The 16,886-nt window shown below is 38.3% G+C and overlaps 1 protein-coding gene across 2 annotated transcripts; it reads right to left on the reverse strand.

Annotated features, from left to right (window-relative positions):
* Positions 1–13,212: 13,212 nt before the first annotated feature.
* LOC133549315 (cyclin-dependent kinase inhibitor 1B-like) lies at positions 13,213–16,271 on the reverse strand. 2 transcript variants are annotated; one of them, XM_061894589.1, is made up of 3 exons: positions 15,703–16,271; positions 15,527–15,623; positions 13,213–13,798 (listed from the first exon to the last, which is right to left on the reverse strand). In XM_061894589.1, exons 1-2 carry the CDS (start codon positions 16,181–16,183, stop codon positions 15,529–15,531), a joined length of 576 nt encoding a protein of 191 aa, XP_061750573.1. In that variant the 5' UTR covers positions 16,184–16,271; the 3' UTR covers positions 13,213–13,798; positions 15,527–15,528. The 2 variants fall into 2 exon arrangements, with proteins under 2 accessions (XP_061750573.1, XP_061750572.1); XM_061894588.1 differs by having other exon boundaries at positions 15,527–15,626.
* Between the last annotated feature and the right edge of the window lie 615 nt (positions 16,272–16,886).

Genomic DNA, 16,886 nt, shown 5'->3' on the forward strand with positions numbered 1-16,886 from the left:
AACTTCAGATCTATCTCAATATGAAGTTGTTGTTTTTATTTTTTTATGTCCTTTTTGTTAAAGAAAACCCTCTTTTTTAGGCAAAAACACTAAATATGAAATATCTTCCTCTCAAAGCTTAAATCTCTAGCTTTAGGGGTGTCAAACGAACAGGTTTTATCCAGCCCGTGGGATGTGTTTGCAAAGTATAAAAAATTTAACATTTTTGAATGAAAGCAACTGCTCTTCTAAATGTGTCCACCAGATGTCACATTAGCAATTCTTTATATCTTTGTAGATGATGCAACATATGTACAAAATAAACCACATGATGTTAGTGCACCAGTTGAGAAAAATTAGCAAACTACATCAATAACATCCTGTAATTTGATTTTGATATTATCTTTCTATCTTGATAGAGTGAAAACTAACACCAATGAGTTGACTGATGAACATTATCACATTATTTATTGAGAAAGTATAAATAATGACAAAGGTAGAATACTATTAACAGCAACATGTAAGTGTAAAAAAATAAAAATAAACATGAGTTGTACATTTTCAGAATGTGTTTGTTCTATTTTTAATCAAAACAATCTGTAGTTGTCTTTTAAGTTATTGTGCTGTGATTTTACCAGTCCGGCCCACTTGGAAGTAGATTTTTCTCTATGTGGCCCCCGATCTTAAAGGAGTTTGACACCCCTGCTCTAGATTAACTTCATTTATTTTTTTCAAATATAAGGTTATATTATTTTCTATGCTTTTTGTTGTTGTTTGTTTTATGCCCTTCTGTCATAGAAAACTTAGTTGTTCACAGCAAAAAAAAAAAAAAACATTTCAAAGTCGAATATTAGATGTGAAGTAATTGAAGCCTTTAATACATCATTAAACCGTAACATTAATTTTAATTCATTATAATTTTTCAAACAATGATGAAAATCTGCCTAAATGGCAGGATGACCCAGGTTCAAGTTCTGGAATAAACTCATCAGCGCTTTTAATGCTGACTGTGCAATTTTTCCTCCATACCGCTGCTGTTATGCAATATAATTGTTCATAAATGACTGTTACAGTTTCCTCTTCACTTTCTCATGCACTCCAGATCAAGTTTATAAGTGTGTGATATTTAAAACCAAAGTTCCTGTCTATGACAACTTCCATAAAAAACAGCCCGTTTCCAATTATCGCCTGCTTTGCAATTGAGATAGAGCAGGGATTCTCAAATTATGCCAAAAAAAAAGAACTTGATTAAAGTACAGTGTTTTATTTTCCCCTATTCAAATACGTTGTTACTGTTCAAACTGTGTCCAATGGTTAGAGTGGCCAAAAATATTAAAAATACTTGTTAAACAAAAGCTGAGTACTAAGACCTACTACGCTACTGTATTTGAATGCTGGTTATTATGGTGGTACTTGGACAGCCAAGTTCTTTCTGGACCATAGTTACAGTAGATATAAAATAATTGGACAGAACGTAGAATATTGCGTAAGGATTCTGGCGGCTGGCAAAGGTCAGTCAGGGCCCGTGAGACCGATTCCCTCCGTGGGCAGCTGCTTGTCTCATTATATTCCATTGTAGGCTGGTTAGGGAGGCCCGCACGTAAACTGTCATCTCCTCCCTTTGTGTCCATCAAAATGGGCCCAAATGAAGTTGTTGCAGTCACTTCCTGTACGGCGCTCCATTCAGCCCGTGTGGAAAATAAGACATCGCTATTGTCGCGATTTATACAAAGATAATTACGCCTTTTGCAAGCATGTCCAAACGTTTTTCCTCAGAGGGCCGCATACTGAAAAATGTTTGATTTGAACGATTTGGCAGCCGTGTTGGTGTTTTGGGTTTCTTATTTGCTTTGTAAAATAGCAATGAAATCAATATGTCAAGCAGTTCATGTATTGTAAGGATGCCTTCATGCCACTTGTTGCAAATATTCCTTATTTATGTGATGCATTAGACCCTGGGGAACATGCTTTATCAGTATCATGCTTCAAAAGTAGGTTAGGGTTTTATATAAATTGTGCTCCATAGTTATTGTTGCTGATCAATTCTGATTTATTATTTTTAATTGAATTTATTTTATTTTATTTTTTGTTATCAAACGGTTCAAGTTGTTGAAAAAAAGAGAAGCGGCAGGTCAACTGGTCTAAAACAGTCTATTTAAAAGCTAGGGTAGATGAGTTTTAAGGTGCGAGCTACAAATTGTTTTCATAAAGTTATTCTTTATTTATCTTTCTTCTCTCAAATGTTAATAAGAGATACATGAAGATGTGTACTTATAGCATGTGCTACTTCTGGTTTCAGGGTCAAAACCTAATTTCACAGGAAAAGCAATATTTTGCTTCCGGTTTTAATGTTAAATGCTTTTTCACAAGAAATCGAACCTTTTTCACCTTGTCCACTACAGAGGTGGCTGGGACCCTCCTAAATATTAACACTGAATTAGTAGTCTTACTCTTGATTTTTGTCGTATTCGCTTTTTAACTGGATAATCATTGTCAAGGGATATAAAAAGCATGTGTTAATCACAGAGATTGTTATCTATCGACCACCAAAACCTTAGGCTTAGGTCAGGCTTATTAGAAACATTAGTACTAACCAATTATACTGCATAAGAAGGGACTTGTTAATAACTGACAAAAATATATGTTTACATTAAATTATGTTGTGCTAAGAATAAATCAACTCAATAAACATAATAAATATATTTTCTTAACTAAACTGTCAATAAAATGAAAATACAGCTTCACCATTGTGGTCATAATTTTTGCGCTTAAAAAAAATTATATAACTTTGACCCTCTTGACTTCTTTGTTTGGGATTGTCATCAATGCCACAAGTGGTGGAAGTACTTTTTAGTGAGTACTTGAATATTTTCATGGTTAGAATATAAAAAAACAGTTAACAAACTTCTGGAAAGATATGTTAACGTTATTAGAGACATGATATCACACACACTCAGTCAAACAACATCACACTTGTTAAATTCAGAGTAGTAATGTTTCCTGACTCTAAGCCAATCAGTGGCCACGAAACTGAACAGTGTGCTCTGATAGGTTTCTCACTAGTGGCCAATACTAGTATTGATCATTTTTAGCTTATTTAGCAATTTTTCTGCTTAAAAACGCTTAATTTAGGCCCAAATTACATACAATAAGCATCAGGTCTGTTGAAAAATGTTGTATTTTGTGTGTCTCGGAAAATAAAATTTCAAAATTGCCTCCCTAGCGCCATCTTTAAAATTTGAAAAAAAAAATAGCCCCTCACACCAATTTTATGAATCAACACGAAAATTGCCAGAGACGTCTATCATTACAAGACGCACATAAATGTCTTAAGAACTCATACCTGAAAACGAACAGAAAGTTGGTCATCTTGGTTTTCGTCTCCTATTTTTCTGCAAAAAACGGGGTTGTACTTTAACGAAATCCTCCTATGGACTTTGGCCAAATGAGTGGCGGTTAAAGTTACAGATACTACACATATAGGTGATGATAAATTGCGAACACATTTTGCCTACGCTATAAGATGTGGGCGTGGCCTCGCATCAAACTTTGCTGTGATGTTTTTTTGCCATTTTTTGGCCAAAAAAGGGGTCTTACTTGAACCAACTCCTCCTAGGGACTTTGGCCAAATGAGTCGCAGTTAAAGTTACAGATACCACACATATAGGTGATGATACATTGCGAAAGAAATTTGCTTACGCCATAAGATGTGGGCGCGGCCTGGCGCCAAATTTTTGCTCCAAAGTTTTTTTTGTCATTTTTTGGCAAAAAAAGGTCTTACTGTGTAACAAACTCCTCCTATGGACTTTGGCCAAATGAGTCGCGATTAAAATTATGAATACTACACATAGAGGTGATGATAAATTGCAGACAAATTTTGCCTACGCTATAAGATGTGGGCGTGGCCTGGCGCCAAACTTGGCTCCATGTTTTTTTTGGCCAATTTTTGGGCAAAAAAAGGGGTCTTACTTTAATAAACTTCTCCTATGGACTTTGGCCGAATGAGTCGCGATTAAAATTACAAATACTACACATAGGGGTGATGATAAATTGCAGACCAATTTTGCCTACACTGTAAGATGTGGGTGTGGCACGGCACCAAAATTGGCTCCAATTTTTTTTTTTTTGCCATTTTTTGGGCAAAAAAATGGCGTTTTACTCTAACAAACTCCTCCTGGGGACTTTGACCAAATGAGTCGTAGTTAAAATTATTAAAACTACACATATACTGTATGTGATTATAGATTGCGAACAAATTTTGCCTACGCCATAAGATGTCGGCGTGGCCTTGCGCCAAACTGGGCCCCGATGTTTTTTGGCCATTTTTTTGGCAAAAAAAGGTGTCTTACTTTAACGAACTCCTCCTAGGGACTTTAGCCAAATGAGTCGCGATTGAAATTACAAATACTACACACATAGGTGAAGATAAATTGCAAACAAATTTTGCCTACGCTGTAAGATGTGGGCGTGGCCTGATGCCAAATTTTGCTTGGATGTTTTTTTTGTCATTTTTTGGGCAAAAAAAGGGGTCATTCACAAACAAGGATGGGGCGAGATTCACCACTTTGTGAACAAATACAGGAGAAAATTGTCGAACAGTTTAAGAACAACATTTCTCCACAAGCTATAGCAAGGACTTTATGGATTTCACCATCTACGGTACTTAATATCATCAAAAGGTTCAGGGAATCTAGAGAAACTACTGCACGTAAGTGGCTAAGCCCATGACTTTGATCTCTCCAGGCGGTCCTATATCAAAAACTAACATCAGTCTGTAAAGGATATCACCACACGGGCTCAGGAACACTTCAGAAAACCACTGTCAGTAACTACAGTTTGTCGCTACATCTGTAAGTACAAGTTAAAATTACTATGCAAAGCCAAACCCATTTATCAACAACACCCAGAAACGCCACCGGCTTTGCTGGGCCCGAGCACATCTAAGATGGACTGATGCAAAGTGGAAAAGTGTTCTGTGATCTGACGAGTGCACATTTCCAATTGTTTTTGGAAACTATGGACGTTGTGTCCTCCGGCACAAAGAGGAAAAGAACCATCCGTATTGTTATAGGCGCAAAGTTCAAAAATCAGCATCTGTGATGGTATGGGGGTGTATTAGTGCCCAAGGCATGGGTAACTCACACATCTGGGAAGGCACCATTAATGCTGAAAGGTACAAACAGGTTTTGGAGCAACATATGTTGCTATCCAAGCAACTTCTTTTTCATGGACGCCCCTGCCTATTTCAGCAAGACAATGCCAAGCCACGTGTTACAACAGCATGGCTTCGTAGTGAAAGAGTGCAGGTACTAGATTGGCCTGCCTGTAGTCCAGACCTGTCTCCCATTGAAATTATGTGGCGCATTATGAAGCCTAAAATACCACAACGGAGACCCTGGACTCAACTTAAGCTGTAAATCAAGCAAGAATGGGAAAGAATTCAACCTGAAAAGCTTCAAAAATTGGTCACTTCAGTTCCAAAACGTTTACTGAGTGTTGTTAAAAGGAAAGGCCATGTAACACAGTGGTAAAAATACCCATGTGTCAACTTTTTTGCAGTGTGTTGCTGCCAATATATTCTTAGTTAATGATTATCTGCAAAAAAATATATGTTTCTCAGTTTGAACATTAAATCTATTGTCTTTGCAGTCTATTCAAATGATTATAGGTTGAAAAGGATTTTCAAAACATTATATTGTTTTTATTTACGGTTTGCACAACGGGCCGACTTCACTAGTTTTGGGTTTTGTAAAATCCCTGTTTCCACATGAGTTGGGAAATTGTGTTAGATGTAAATATAAACGGAATACAATGATTTGCAAATCCTTTTCAACCCATATTCAATTTAATGCACTACAAAGACAAGATATTTGATGTTCAAACTGATAAACTCATAAACTTTTTTTTTTTTGCAAATAATAAGTAACTTAGAATTTCATGGCTGCAACACGTGATAAAGTAGTTGGGAAAGGGCATGTTCACCACTGTGTTACATCACCTTTTCTTTTAACAACACTCAATAAACTTTTGGAAACTAAGGAAACTAATTGTTGAAGCTTTGAAAGTGGAATTCTTTCCCATTCTTGTTTTATGTAGAGCTTCAGTCATTCAACGGTCCGGTGTCTCTCCTGTCGTATTTTACGCTTCATAATGCGCCACACATTTTCGATGGGAGACAGGTCTGGACCGCAGGCAGGCCAGGAAAGTACCCGCACTCTTTTTTTACGAAGCTACACTGTTGAAACACGTGTTGAATGTGGCTTGGCATTGTCCTGCTGAAATAAGCAGGGGCGTCCATGAAAAAGACGGCGGTTAGATGGCAGCATATGTTATTCCAAAACCTGTATATACCTTTCAGCATTAATGGTGCCTTCACAGATGTGTAAGTTACCCATGCCTTGGGCACTAATGCACCCCCATACCATCACCGATGCTGGCTTTTGGACTTTGCGTTGATAACAGTCTGGATGGTTCGCTTCCCCTTTGGTCCGGATGACACGATGTCGAATATTTCCAAAAACAACTTGAAATGTGGACTCGTCAGACCACAGAACACTTTTCCACTTTGCATCAGTCCATCTCAGATGATCTCGGCCCCAAAGAAGCCTGTAGCGTTTTTGGATGTTGTTGATAAATGGCTTTCGCTTTGCATAGTAGAGCTTTAACTTGCACTTACAGATGTAGCGACAAACTGTATTTAGTGACAGTGATTTTCTGAAGTGTTCCTGAGCCCATGTGGTGATATCCTGTAGAGATTGATGTCTGTTTTTAATACAGTGCCATCTGAGGGATCGAAGGTCACAGTCATTCAATGTTGGTTTCCGGCCATGCCACTTACGTGGAGTGATTTCTCCGGATTCTCTGAAACTTTTGATTATATTATGGACTGTAAATGTTGAATTCCCTAAATTTCTTGCAATTGCACTTTGAGAAACGTTCTTAAACTGTTTGACTATTTGTTCACGCAGTTGTGGACAAAGGGGTGTACCTCGCCCCATCCTTTCTTGTGAAAGACTGAGCATTTTTTGGGAAGCAGTTTTTATACCCAATCATGGCACCCACCTGTTCCCAATTAGCCTGCACACCTGTGGGATGTTCCAAATAAGTGTTTGATGAGCATTCCTCAACTTCATCTATATTTATTGTTACCTTCCCAACTTCTTTGTCACGTGTTGCTGGCATCAAATTCTAAAGTTAATGATTATTTGCAAAAAAAAAAAATGTTTATCAGTTTGAACATCAAATATGTAGTCTTTGTGGCATATTCAGCTGAATATGGGTTGAAGGATTTGCAAATCATTACATTCCGTTTATGTTTACATCCAGCACAATTTCCCAACTCATATGGAAACGGGGTTTGTTCTTTATAGACATGCACCCCGCTGTAGCTAAAATGGCCTTTTAAAGGCTCCGATCCAGCACGTCTTTGGCAGCAAAGGCTGCAGTTTATACGTGGAAATGTAATATAGTTGCACAGCTGAAGGCATGAATAAAGGACGGTGACCCCCTTTAACTCTGAGTGGGGGACCGCAGCGCCTGGATCCAGCAGAGGGGACTTCATTAAAGTAACACACCAACAGCTGTTGTCTTTAACATGTCAACTATTGAGATTTTGAAAACGCCACTCAATGACCCTGGCGGCTCCCCGCGGGCATATGGGCGTTAATTAGCTGGATATAGCCACGGATTAATTATAATATTTTTTTCGGCCATTGGTATCAATGGAGCTGCCAGACAAAGTGTCTTTTGTTCTCCGACGCAGGACCTTCTGAATGGGCCTTGGCTATGTCTACATGGATTTGCCATATGGCAACAAAAAGCAAAGAAAGGAGGCCGAGAGCGCTTTGTGCTGGAAACCAGAACAAGCCCCGGCGGCTGATGTCGGCGTAAAGCCCCCAAAGTCACTCTTGCCACCGAGAGGCTCCGTTTTGACGGCGCGGCAGAGTCGAGGCCATCGGACGTCACACACGGACACGCTTAAAAAAGAATGCCAGTAAAATCATACAAATTTGTAAATAGTGAATAAGTGACATCTTGTGTAATATTGGAAGTGCCACACAAGTATAATGAGACAATAATAATAAAAATAATAAAACAATAATTTTGTACACACGGAACGTCTCACTGCCTAACATGTTTAAATGTCATGCAAATTAGGTAAGCATGGCAACAACACGCATAGGAAACCATCAAAGCCTCAAATTATCTGTTTCGTGTCACTTTCACAAATTGTACACAAGTGTAAAAGGAAGTTCACCACGACAACAACAAAAATACATTTCAGAAAGGGAACTATTTCGATTAATCTGTTCCAGAGTCAAACGGTGACCATCATGTGAATGTTACCAACTGTACTCGCAGTCTTTTGAGTAACCTTTTAAACATTTTGACTGTTTAAAAAAGTGTAAAAGGAAGGTAACCACGGCAACAATAAAATACAACTCAAGAAGAAAACAATTGAATTCCTTTAATGATCTGTTCCAAGGTCAAGGTGCGACCATCCTGTGACTTTTACAAACTCTGCACACAATCTTTTAAATGTTTCACAATTGTTAAGACTTGTATTGTATTAAGTGTAAAAGTGTAAAAGAGCGTGCTGTAACAAAAATAAATTTCACATTAGAAAGAATTGACATTTTCCATTAATCTGTTCCAGAGTCAAACTGTGACCATCATGTGACTTTTACCAACTATACACCCAGTCTTTTCAATAACCTTTCACACATTATTTCCTGCCATACAAGTGTAAAAGGAAGGTAACCATGACAACCACAAAATACAATTCACATTGGAAACCATTGAAATTCCCAAACCATCCATAGAAAGCAATTGATATTTTCAATTAATCTGTCCCAGTGTCAAACAGTGACCATGGTGTGAATGTTACTAACTGTACTCGTAGTCTTTTGAGTAACCTTTTGCAAATTTTAACTGTTGAACAATTGCAAAACGAAGGTAACCACGACAACAATAAAATACAATTCAAGTAGAAAACAATTGAATTCCTCAAATGATCTATTCCAAGGTCAAGCTGGGACCATCATGCGACTTTTACGAACTCTGCACATAATTATGTTTTAGAATTGTTAAGTCTCATACAAGTGTAAAAGAAAGTTAACCACAACTAAAACAATACACAAATCACATAGGAAACCATTGAAATTCCCAATTCCCAAATGATCTGCAGAACAGATCATTTGGGACTTCTACCAACTGTACACACATTCTTTTGAGTAACTTTTCACACATTTTTACTGCCATAGAAATGTAAAGGGAAGGTTACCATGACAACCACAAAATACAATTCACATAGGAAACCATTGAAATTCCCAAACCATTCTTATAGGAAACGATTGATATTTTCAATTCATCTGTTCTAGAGTCGAACTGTGACCATCATGTCACTTTAAAAAAATGTACACACCATATTTTAAATGACGTTTAACAAATTGTAACTGTTATACAAGTGTTAAAGGAAGTTAAGTTCGACACCAACAAAATACAATTCACATAGGAAACAACTGACATGTTCAACGAACCTGTTCCAGAGTCAAACTGTGACCATCATGTGAGTTTTACCAACAGTACTCGCAGTTTTTGAGTAACGTTTTCCACATTTTAACTGTCAAACAAGTGTAAAAGGACCAATAAAAACCAATTCACATTGGAAACAATTGAAATTCCCAAATGATCTGTTCCAGAGTCAAACTGTGACCACCATAAAATTTGAATTAACTATTGATATAGTATATAATATGTACCAGGGAGGTGAGTCTCTTCTCTGTATGCTCAACACACCATTTAAGCTCTTTTTAAATTCTGTTTTAGAATTACTTCAATTGTAGTGAGAATCTGGTATGTACCTTTGTGTTTCCCATTCCTAGTTCTATGGGTATTGTCACACATTTCATCCTCGCCAACACTGCTGCTGCCCTTCTGAAGTGGAGTTATCAAAAAAAAAAGCAATTTTGCATGAAAACAAATAAATGATTGAACAATTTATTTTGTATTAATTTGTTTTAATACAAAACCTGCAGCAAATTTAAATTCATTATTAATGAAGAAGTACAAAAACATTTGCTAATAATAAAAAAAAAAGGGTGAAAGAAAGTTTAATGAGGGCCCTTCAAACCCAATTCTGCTTAGGGCCCCAATTTAGCCAGGGGTGAGGGATCAGTGTCTTTGTTATCTGCAGGTGTTTGCTGAACAGCACACGAATGACGCACTCATGCACCTGATCTTGTCCTTAAATTATTCATATCTTTCTGTTTGCTAGCAGACATGCGCTAATAAATATGTCTACTGCAGAAGACATTTATTTTGTAAGAGTTACACATTTTGGGAAAAAAAAAAAAAGTATAACCTAGTTCAGGGAAACAAATACGTCCACTCTAGTGAACACATTTACTTTTAGTCTTAATCTTTTGTCAGTTACATATTTTGAAAAATAAAAATAAATAAAAAAAGAGCCTGTTAAGCAAAACAAAAATGTCCACTGTAGTGGACATTTTTGTTTTGTGTTTTTTGTCAGTTACACCTTTTTTTTGTACCCCGCCTTCCGCCCGAATGCAACTGAGATTGGCTCCAGCACCCCCCAAAACCCCAAAAGGGAAGAGTGGTAGAAAATGGATGGATGGATAGCCTTTTAAGTAAAACAAATATGTCGACTGCAGATAACATTTATTTTTAGTCAAATTTATTTTGAGTTTGAGTTTGAGTTTATTTCGAACATGCAAGCATAAAACAATTTCCAGTTTCTCTTTTCAACATGTTCGAAACGGAGTAGGAAGAAGCAGAGCTTATTTAATCCTACCCCTTCTCTTTCACATAAGAGTTGCTAAAACTTTTGTTCACTTCCTGTTCTCAATTTATTCACAATATACTCCATCAGTAATCGCAATAAAAATAAATAATTGGTGAAGTAAGTTTTATTCAATTTTTGCCAGAGTTACACAATTTGAAGGGAAAGAAATTAGGCTGTTAAGCGAAACAAAATGTCCACTGTAGTGGACATCTTTGTTATACTTAAAATGCTAATTAAAAAAAAAAAATGTAACCGACAAAAAAAAAAACTTTTTTTTTTTTAACGAGCATTTTAAGTAAAACAAATATGTCCACTGCAGAGAGCATTTGTTTTAGTGTATTTATTTTGACTGATTTACACATTTTGAAAGAAAAAAAAAGAGAGCCTGTTAACCAAAACAAAAATGTCCACTGTAGTGGACATTTTTGTTTTGATTTTATTTTGTCAGTTACACATTTTAGATTTATTTTTTTTAGCCTTTTAAGTAAAACAAAAATGTCAAACATATATTTTTATTTTGTCAGAGTTACACATTTGGTGGTAAATAATAAGCCTGTTAAGCTAGACAAAATATCCACTGTAGTGGACATTTTTGTTTTTATTTTGTCAGTTATACATTTTTTTAATCATCCATGACCCCGAAAGGGACAAGCGGCAGAAAATGGATGGATAGCCTTTTATGTAAAACAAAGATGCAGAGAACATGTATTTTTTAGACTATTTATTTTGTCTAAGTTACACATTTTGGAAGAAAAAAAACAACATAAATACTGTGACCCTGTTTTGCCAAATGTGGACATTTGCTTTTAGTCCTATTTCTTTTTTCATATTACACATTTTTGGATTTTAATAAACAAATATATTTCTTTAGTCTATTTCTTAAGAGTTACACAACAAAAACTGTTACGCCAAACATAAATGTCTATTACAGTGGACATTTAGGTTTTAAAGGCCTACTGAAATGAGATTTTCTTATTCAAACGGGGATAGCAGGTCCATTCTATGTGTCATACTTGATCATTTCGCGATATTGCCATATTTTTGCTGAAAGGATTTAGAAGAGAACATCCACGATAAAGTTCGCAACTTTCGGTGCTAAGACAAAAGCCCTGACTTTACCGGAAGTCGCAGACGATGACGTCGCATGTTGATGGCTCCTCACGTATTCACATTGTTTATAATGTGAGCCTCCAACAAAAAGTGCTATTCGGACCGAGAAAACGACAATTTCCCCATTGATTTGAGCGAGGATGAAAGATTCGTGTTTGGGGATATTGATAGCGACGGACTAGAAAAAAAAAAAGCGATTGGGACAGATTCCGATGCTTTTAGACACATTTAATAGGATAATTTTGGGAAATCCCTTATCTTTCTATTGTGTTGCTAGTGTTTTAGTGAGTTAAATAGTACCTGATAGTCGGAAGGTTGTCTCAGGGGAGTCGACGGCAGCTGCATGGACGGCACAAGCTCAGATTTTCCCCGGTAAGAAGCGACTTTTTAACCACAATTTTCTCACCGAAACCTGCTGGTTGACATTCCGTCTTGATTCATGTTCTCTTAACCGCGCTCTGATCCATAGTAACGTTTCACCTCCAGGAATTTTAAACAAGGAATCACAGTGTGTTTGTGTGGCTAAAGCTTCCCAACTCTATCTTTCTACTGTGACTTCTCAAATATTAAATTAACTAATTGCAAAAGATTCAGCAACACAGATCTCCAAAATACTGTGTAATTATGCCGTTAAAGCGGACGACTTTTAGCTGAGTGTGCGTAGTGCTCATACTTCCTGAAACCCTGTGACGTCTTGCGTACACGTCATCATTACAAGACGTTTCGAAGACGAAACTCCCGGGAAATTTAAAATAGTAATTTAGTAAACTAAAAAGGCCGTATTGGCATGTGTTGCAATGTTAATATTTCATCATTGATATATAAACTATCAGACTGCGTAGTGGGTTTCAGTAGGCCTTTAAGTCTATTCATTTTGTCAGAATGACCCATTTATGGTGGAAAATTTGTCTTCTTTCAACTTGGCCTAAATTTGAAAAGTACGACCTGCGTCAAAAGGAGGCCACAATTACAACAACAACAACAAAAAGACTTGAGGTTTTCTCTTTTTATCTCTGGCAGGTGGCCCCCACGCCCGGTGTGTGTCCACAGTGGTAAACAGCGCGCGTGTGTATGTGTGCGTGCGAGTGGGTCTTTTCGGGGGGCTCGTTGAGTGCGGGCTGCATGCGGTGGAGTCTCGGTTGCGGACAAAGCGGGGATCCTAAGGCAGCTGCCTCTTCTAAAGAGGGCCAAAGGGCCTTTAAATCCCAGACTATGTATCCCCCGCAGCTGCCACGCTGCTCAAATCTCCACGCACCCCTCCCCCACGCAAGGTACATAAAGACACCACCTGAGGAAAAAGCATAAACACAAAAGCGGAATTGGGGGTACAAAAAAAAGTGTTTTATTCTCATCTTCTGCTTGTTATCAGACGCAAACAAAATGGCTCAGAGACAAAAACAACAACAATAATAGTGTACGCTACACAGGAAGCTACATGATTGCAAATACACCAGCCAGGAAGTGAGACAATAAAATAACAAAAAAAAGCAACATAAATAAATTATAAGTTAAAATAATTTTAGAAAATATACATTAACAGGAGGAAATATAAAGCTGTACACTTTTGGCCAGTGTAGACATTTTTTTTTTTCAAGGATTGCACAGATGTTAAAACACTGCTGAGTCAGCAAACAATGAATGCTACATTTGCGCTGGATAGAAAAAGGCTTCCTCCCCTCCACCATAAAAAACAAAACAGTCCTGAGAGTCCGGTGGGTTTTTCCAGGGGCTCCGCGCCGCTCCGTGGGAGCCGCCGGCCGGTCGGTGTTAAGTCAGCCCGCTGTTGTCCGCTCCTGGCCCGGGGAGGAGGCGGCAGCTACACCGTAGTCCTGCACCTTTTCTCTCCTCGTCCTTCCGCCGAGCAAAGTAGTGCAACGAGGAAGAAGGAAAAAAAAAAAGTCCAACCTGGAGGAGAGAAGTGCGGGGAACAGATGAGTTTCCTGCAGGAGGAACACAATCCGCGTCCTGCTGGCCAGGATGCAAGCTCTGCATTGGGGCGTCGCCCTTTTTTTTTCTTCCCGCCAAATCCGAGACTCCCCCTCCCCCACTTACTATCGCTACAACTCCCCCGCCCTTCCCCCTCCCCCTCCCTTTCACACACGCACACGCACCACCCCCCATCCCCTGAGATCACCCTGCCTTTGCTTTTTGACGTGTTAAATCCTTTCAAAATAAAGCCAGGAAAAACACCATTGAACCATAAAACACTGCAATAAAAAACCTGACTATAAATTATTAAAAGTAATTTGTGTTTTTTTCCCTAATTAATGCGAATCCAATGAAAATATGCATGCGATACTAGATTAGGTGTAAAAATATGTACTTTAGATGGCCAGTGGGCTTTGTTTGATTCTACTATCAAAGCAATTCCCCCTTTTTGAAAACCATTAGTAGTATTTACTTAGGTGAACTTTGTTTAATTTTGAAAATCACTATGACTAAAGTAGAGCTTAAAGTCAGTGGACTTTGTTTTCTTTTGAAAACAATTATTGACTATAATGTTAAAGAAAATAATATCGGTACTATGGTCGGTGGGCTTTGTTTTATTTTGAAAAACTTCACTAATATTTAGTCTATCAATGCTACTCCCTTTTTTTCGCAAAACCATTACTACTCTACTCTGTTAAGGACACTCCCTTGGGTGGACTTTTGTTTTATTTTGAAAATCATTATTAACTATAAGGTTAAAGAAAATACTATAGGCACTATGGTCGGTGGGCTTTGTTTTATTTTGAAAAATGTCACTAATATTTAGTCTATCAATGCTACTCCCTTTTTTTTCGCAAAACCATTACTACTCTACTCTGTTAAGGACACTCACTAGGGTGGACTTTGTTTTATTTTGAAAATCATTATCAACTATAAGGTTAAAGAAAATACTATAGGGGTCCGCCAGGCCCATTGCAAAGGACTCCACTATGGCCGGTGGGCTTTGTTTTATTTTGTAAAACTTCACTAATATTTATTCGATTACGGCTACTCCCTTTTTTCCTCAAAACCATTACTACTCTACACTGTTAAGGACACTCCCTGGGGTGGACTTTGTTTTATTCTGAAAATCATTATTACGAGAGTAGATCTAACACATTGAGTCATTTGACTTTGTTTTAATTTGAAAATCAATATTGTTATTAGATCTTTGAAGTTGATTTTCTTTTGAAAATCCGGATTCATTATGTCAATCCTGTAAATTGTGAACATTTTAAATTCTTTTTTGAAGACAAATAACATCGAATCTCATCAAAAATCCGGTTTTTCAAAGTAAAACAAAACCTCCTCACATTGTATAGCAGTAATAGTAAATATTGTTTTTAATACAAAATAAAAGTCTGATGACATTTCACAGTGAAAACACAAATAGTCACTAAACAGTAAATCATTATTTTCAAAATAAAACTGAGACCAATTACCTTATGGAGTAGTCCCGAATATAGTAACTCGTGATGCTTTTCAGCATAAAACAAGATAAGATGACTTAAAGAAAAATTAACGTTTTTCAGAATAATGGATGGTAAAAAGGTGTATAGTAAACCGTTATTACTTTCAAAATAAAGCTCAAAACAATTTCCCTGCGCACCACAATTAATCATACCAACATGGGATACAAGTGTAAATATGAAAATGGATCAGTACCTTCAACGGATCCTCTTGGTGGGAGTTTGCTCCAAAGGTTGATGGTTCAAGTCCGCAGACTTTCTCTCCGCGGGTTTCTTTCTCTTCACGAAGAAGTCTGCTAAGACACAAAGTGGTTTTCAGCACGGAAGTGAACCCCACGCTCCGAGTCCGCTTCAGACGCGCACTAAACGTACCTGTGATGCGCGTGTTGTTGTCCTCGGCCGTGGGTCTCTTGCGCCCCCCGCACTGCGCCCTGGCGCTCAGGGCCAGCCGCCGGGAGTTGAGCTTGTCGGCGCGGTTTTCCTGGTTGACCTCCCCCGGCGCAGCGTCGCTTCCCTCGGGCGCGGCCAGGCGCTCCGACACGCCGCCCTCCGGCCGCTGCTTGACGGGCGTCGGCACCGGCGCTCCCTGGTAGAAGGCCGGGGCCTTGTCCGAGGGCACCTCCTCCCACTGGTAGTCCCCAACCAGCGGGGTGTCGGCCTCGAAATTAAAGTTCCACCGCTGCCGGTCGTGCTCTAAAATCTCCCGCAGTTTGACGCTCCGCTCCCGGCTCAGCTCGTCGTGGTCCACCGGTCCGAAGAGGTTCCGGCAGACGCTGGTGCGCTTGTGGAGGGGGAAGGTCCTCCGGGCCACCAGCCTCTCCATGGCGATGCTGGACAGTTGGACGTGAGACATGTCCCTCTAATTTTATTTTATTTTTTTAATGTTGTGTGTCCTTCCTGGTGCGTCCACGCTGCTGACTTGGGTTTAAATGTACCGTCGTAGTAAAACATCGACTATATAAACTACTACCAAGCGCAGACACCTCGGACGGCAATCTGATTGGCTGCTGGAAGTCCAGCCCTCTTTACCCCCCCCCCCCCCCCCCCCGCGCGCACACACACACACACGTGCATTCTGGGATTTAGTGCCGTCTTGAGACCGCCGAAAAATGCCTAATTTTTGGGCCACCCTTTCTAGATATATAAAGATTTGTATTCACAACATTAACAAAACATACATATTATGTAAATATATAAAAGCTTGTTGTGTAAAATGAGTTGGAACTTCACATTAAGAAGGTCACAATTTCACAAGAAAAACGTAAAATTTTGACAGTGTTTGATTGATTGAAACTTTATCACTAGATTGCACAGTACAGTACATATTCCGTACAACTGACCACTAAATGGTAGCACCCGAATAAGTTTTTCAACTTATTTAAATCGGGGGGCACGTTAATCAATTCATGGGAAAAATATTTTAAAAAGTCGTAATTTTACCCAAAGCAAGTCAAAATTTTACAGGAAAATCCGAAAATGTGTGCAATATTATGATAAAAGTTGTAGTTTTACTCAATAACCGTCGCAATTTTACAAGAAAAGATGAAAACAAATAC

The sequence above is a fragment of the Nerophis ophidion genome, linkage group LG03 (genome assembly GCF_033978795.1).
Source record: "Nerophis ophidion isolate RoL-2023_Sa linkage group LG03, RoL_Noph_v1.0, whole genome shotgun sequence".
Taxonomy (NCBI): Eukaryota; Metazoa; Chordata; class Actinopteri; order Syngnathiformes; family Syngnathidae; genus Nerophis; species Nerophis ophidion.

What these genes read in the sequence shown, in the direction of transcription:
- LOC133549315 (XM_061894588.1), bottom strand. Translation starts at nt 16,183, where the DNA reads ATGTCTCACGTCCAACTGTCCAGCATCGCCATGGAGAGGCTGGTGGCC. An exon ending in CAACAACACGCGCATCACAG is followed by an intron (nt 15,627 to 15,702) that starts GTACGTTTAGTG and finishes TTTGTGTCTTAG; the next exon opens with CAGACTTCTTCGTGAAGAGA.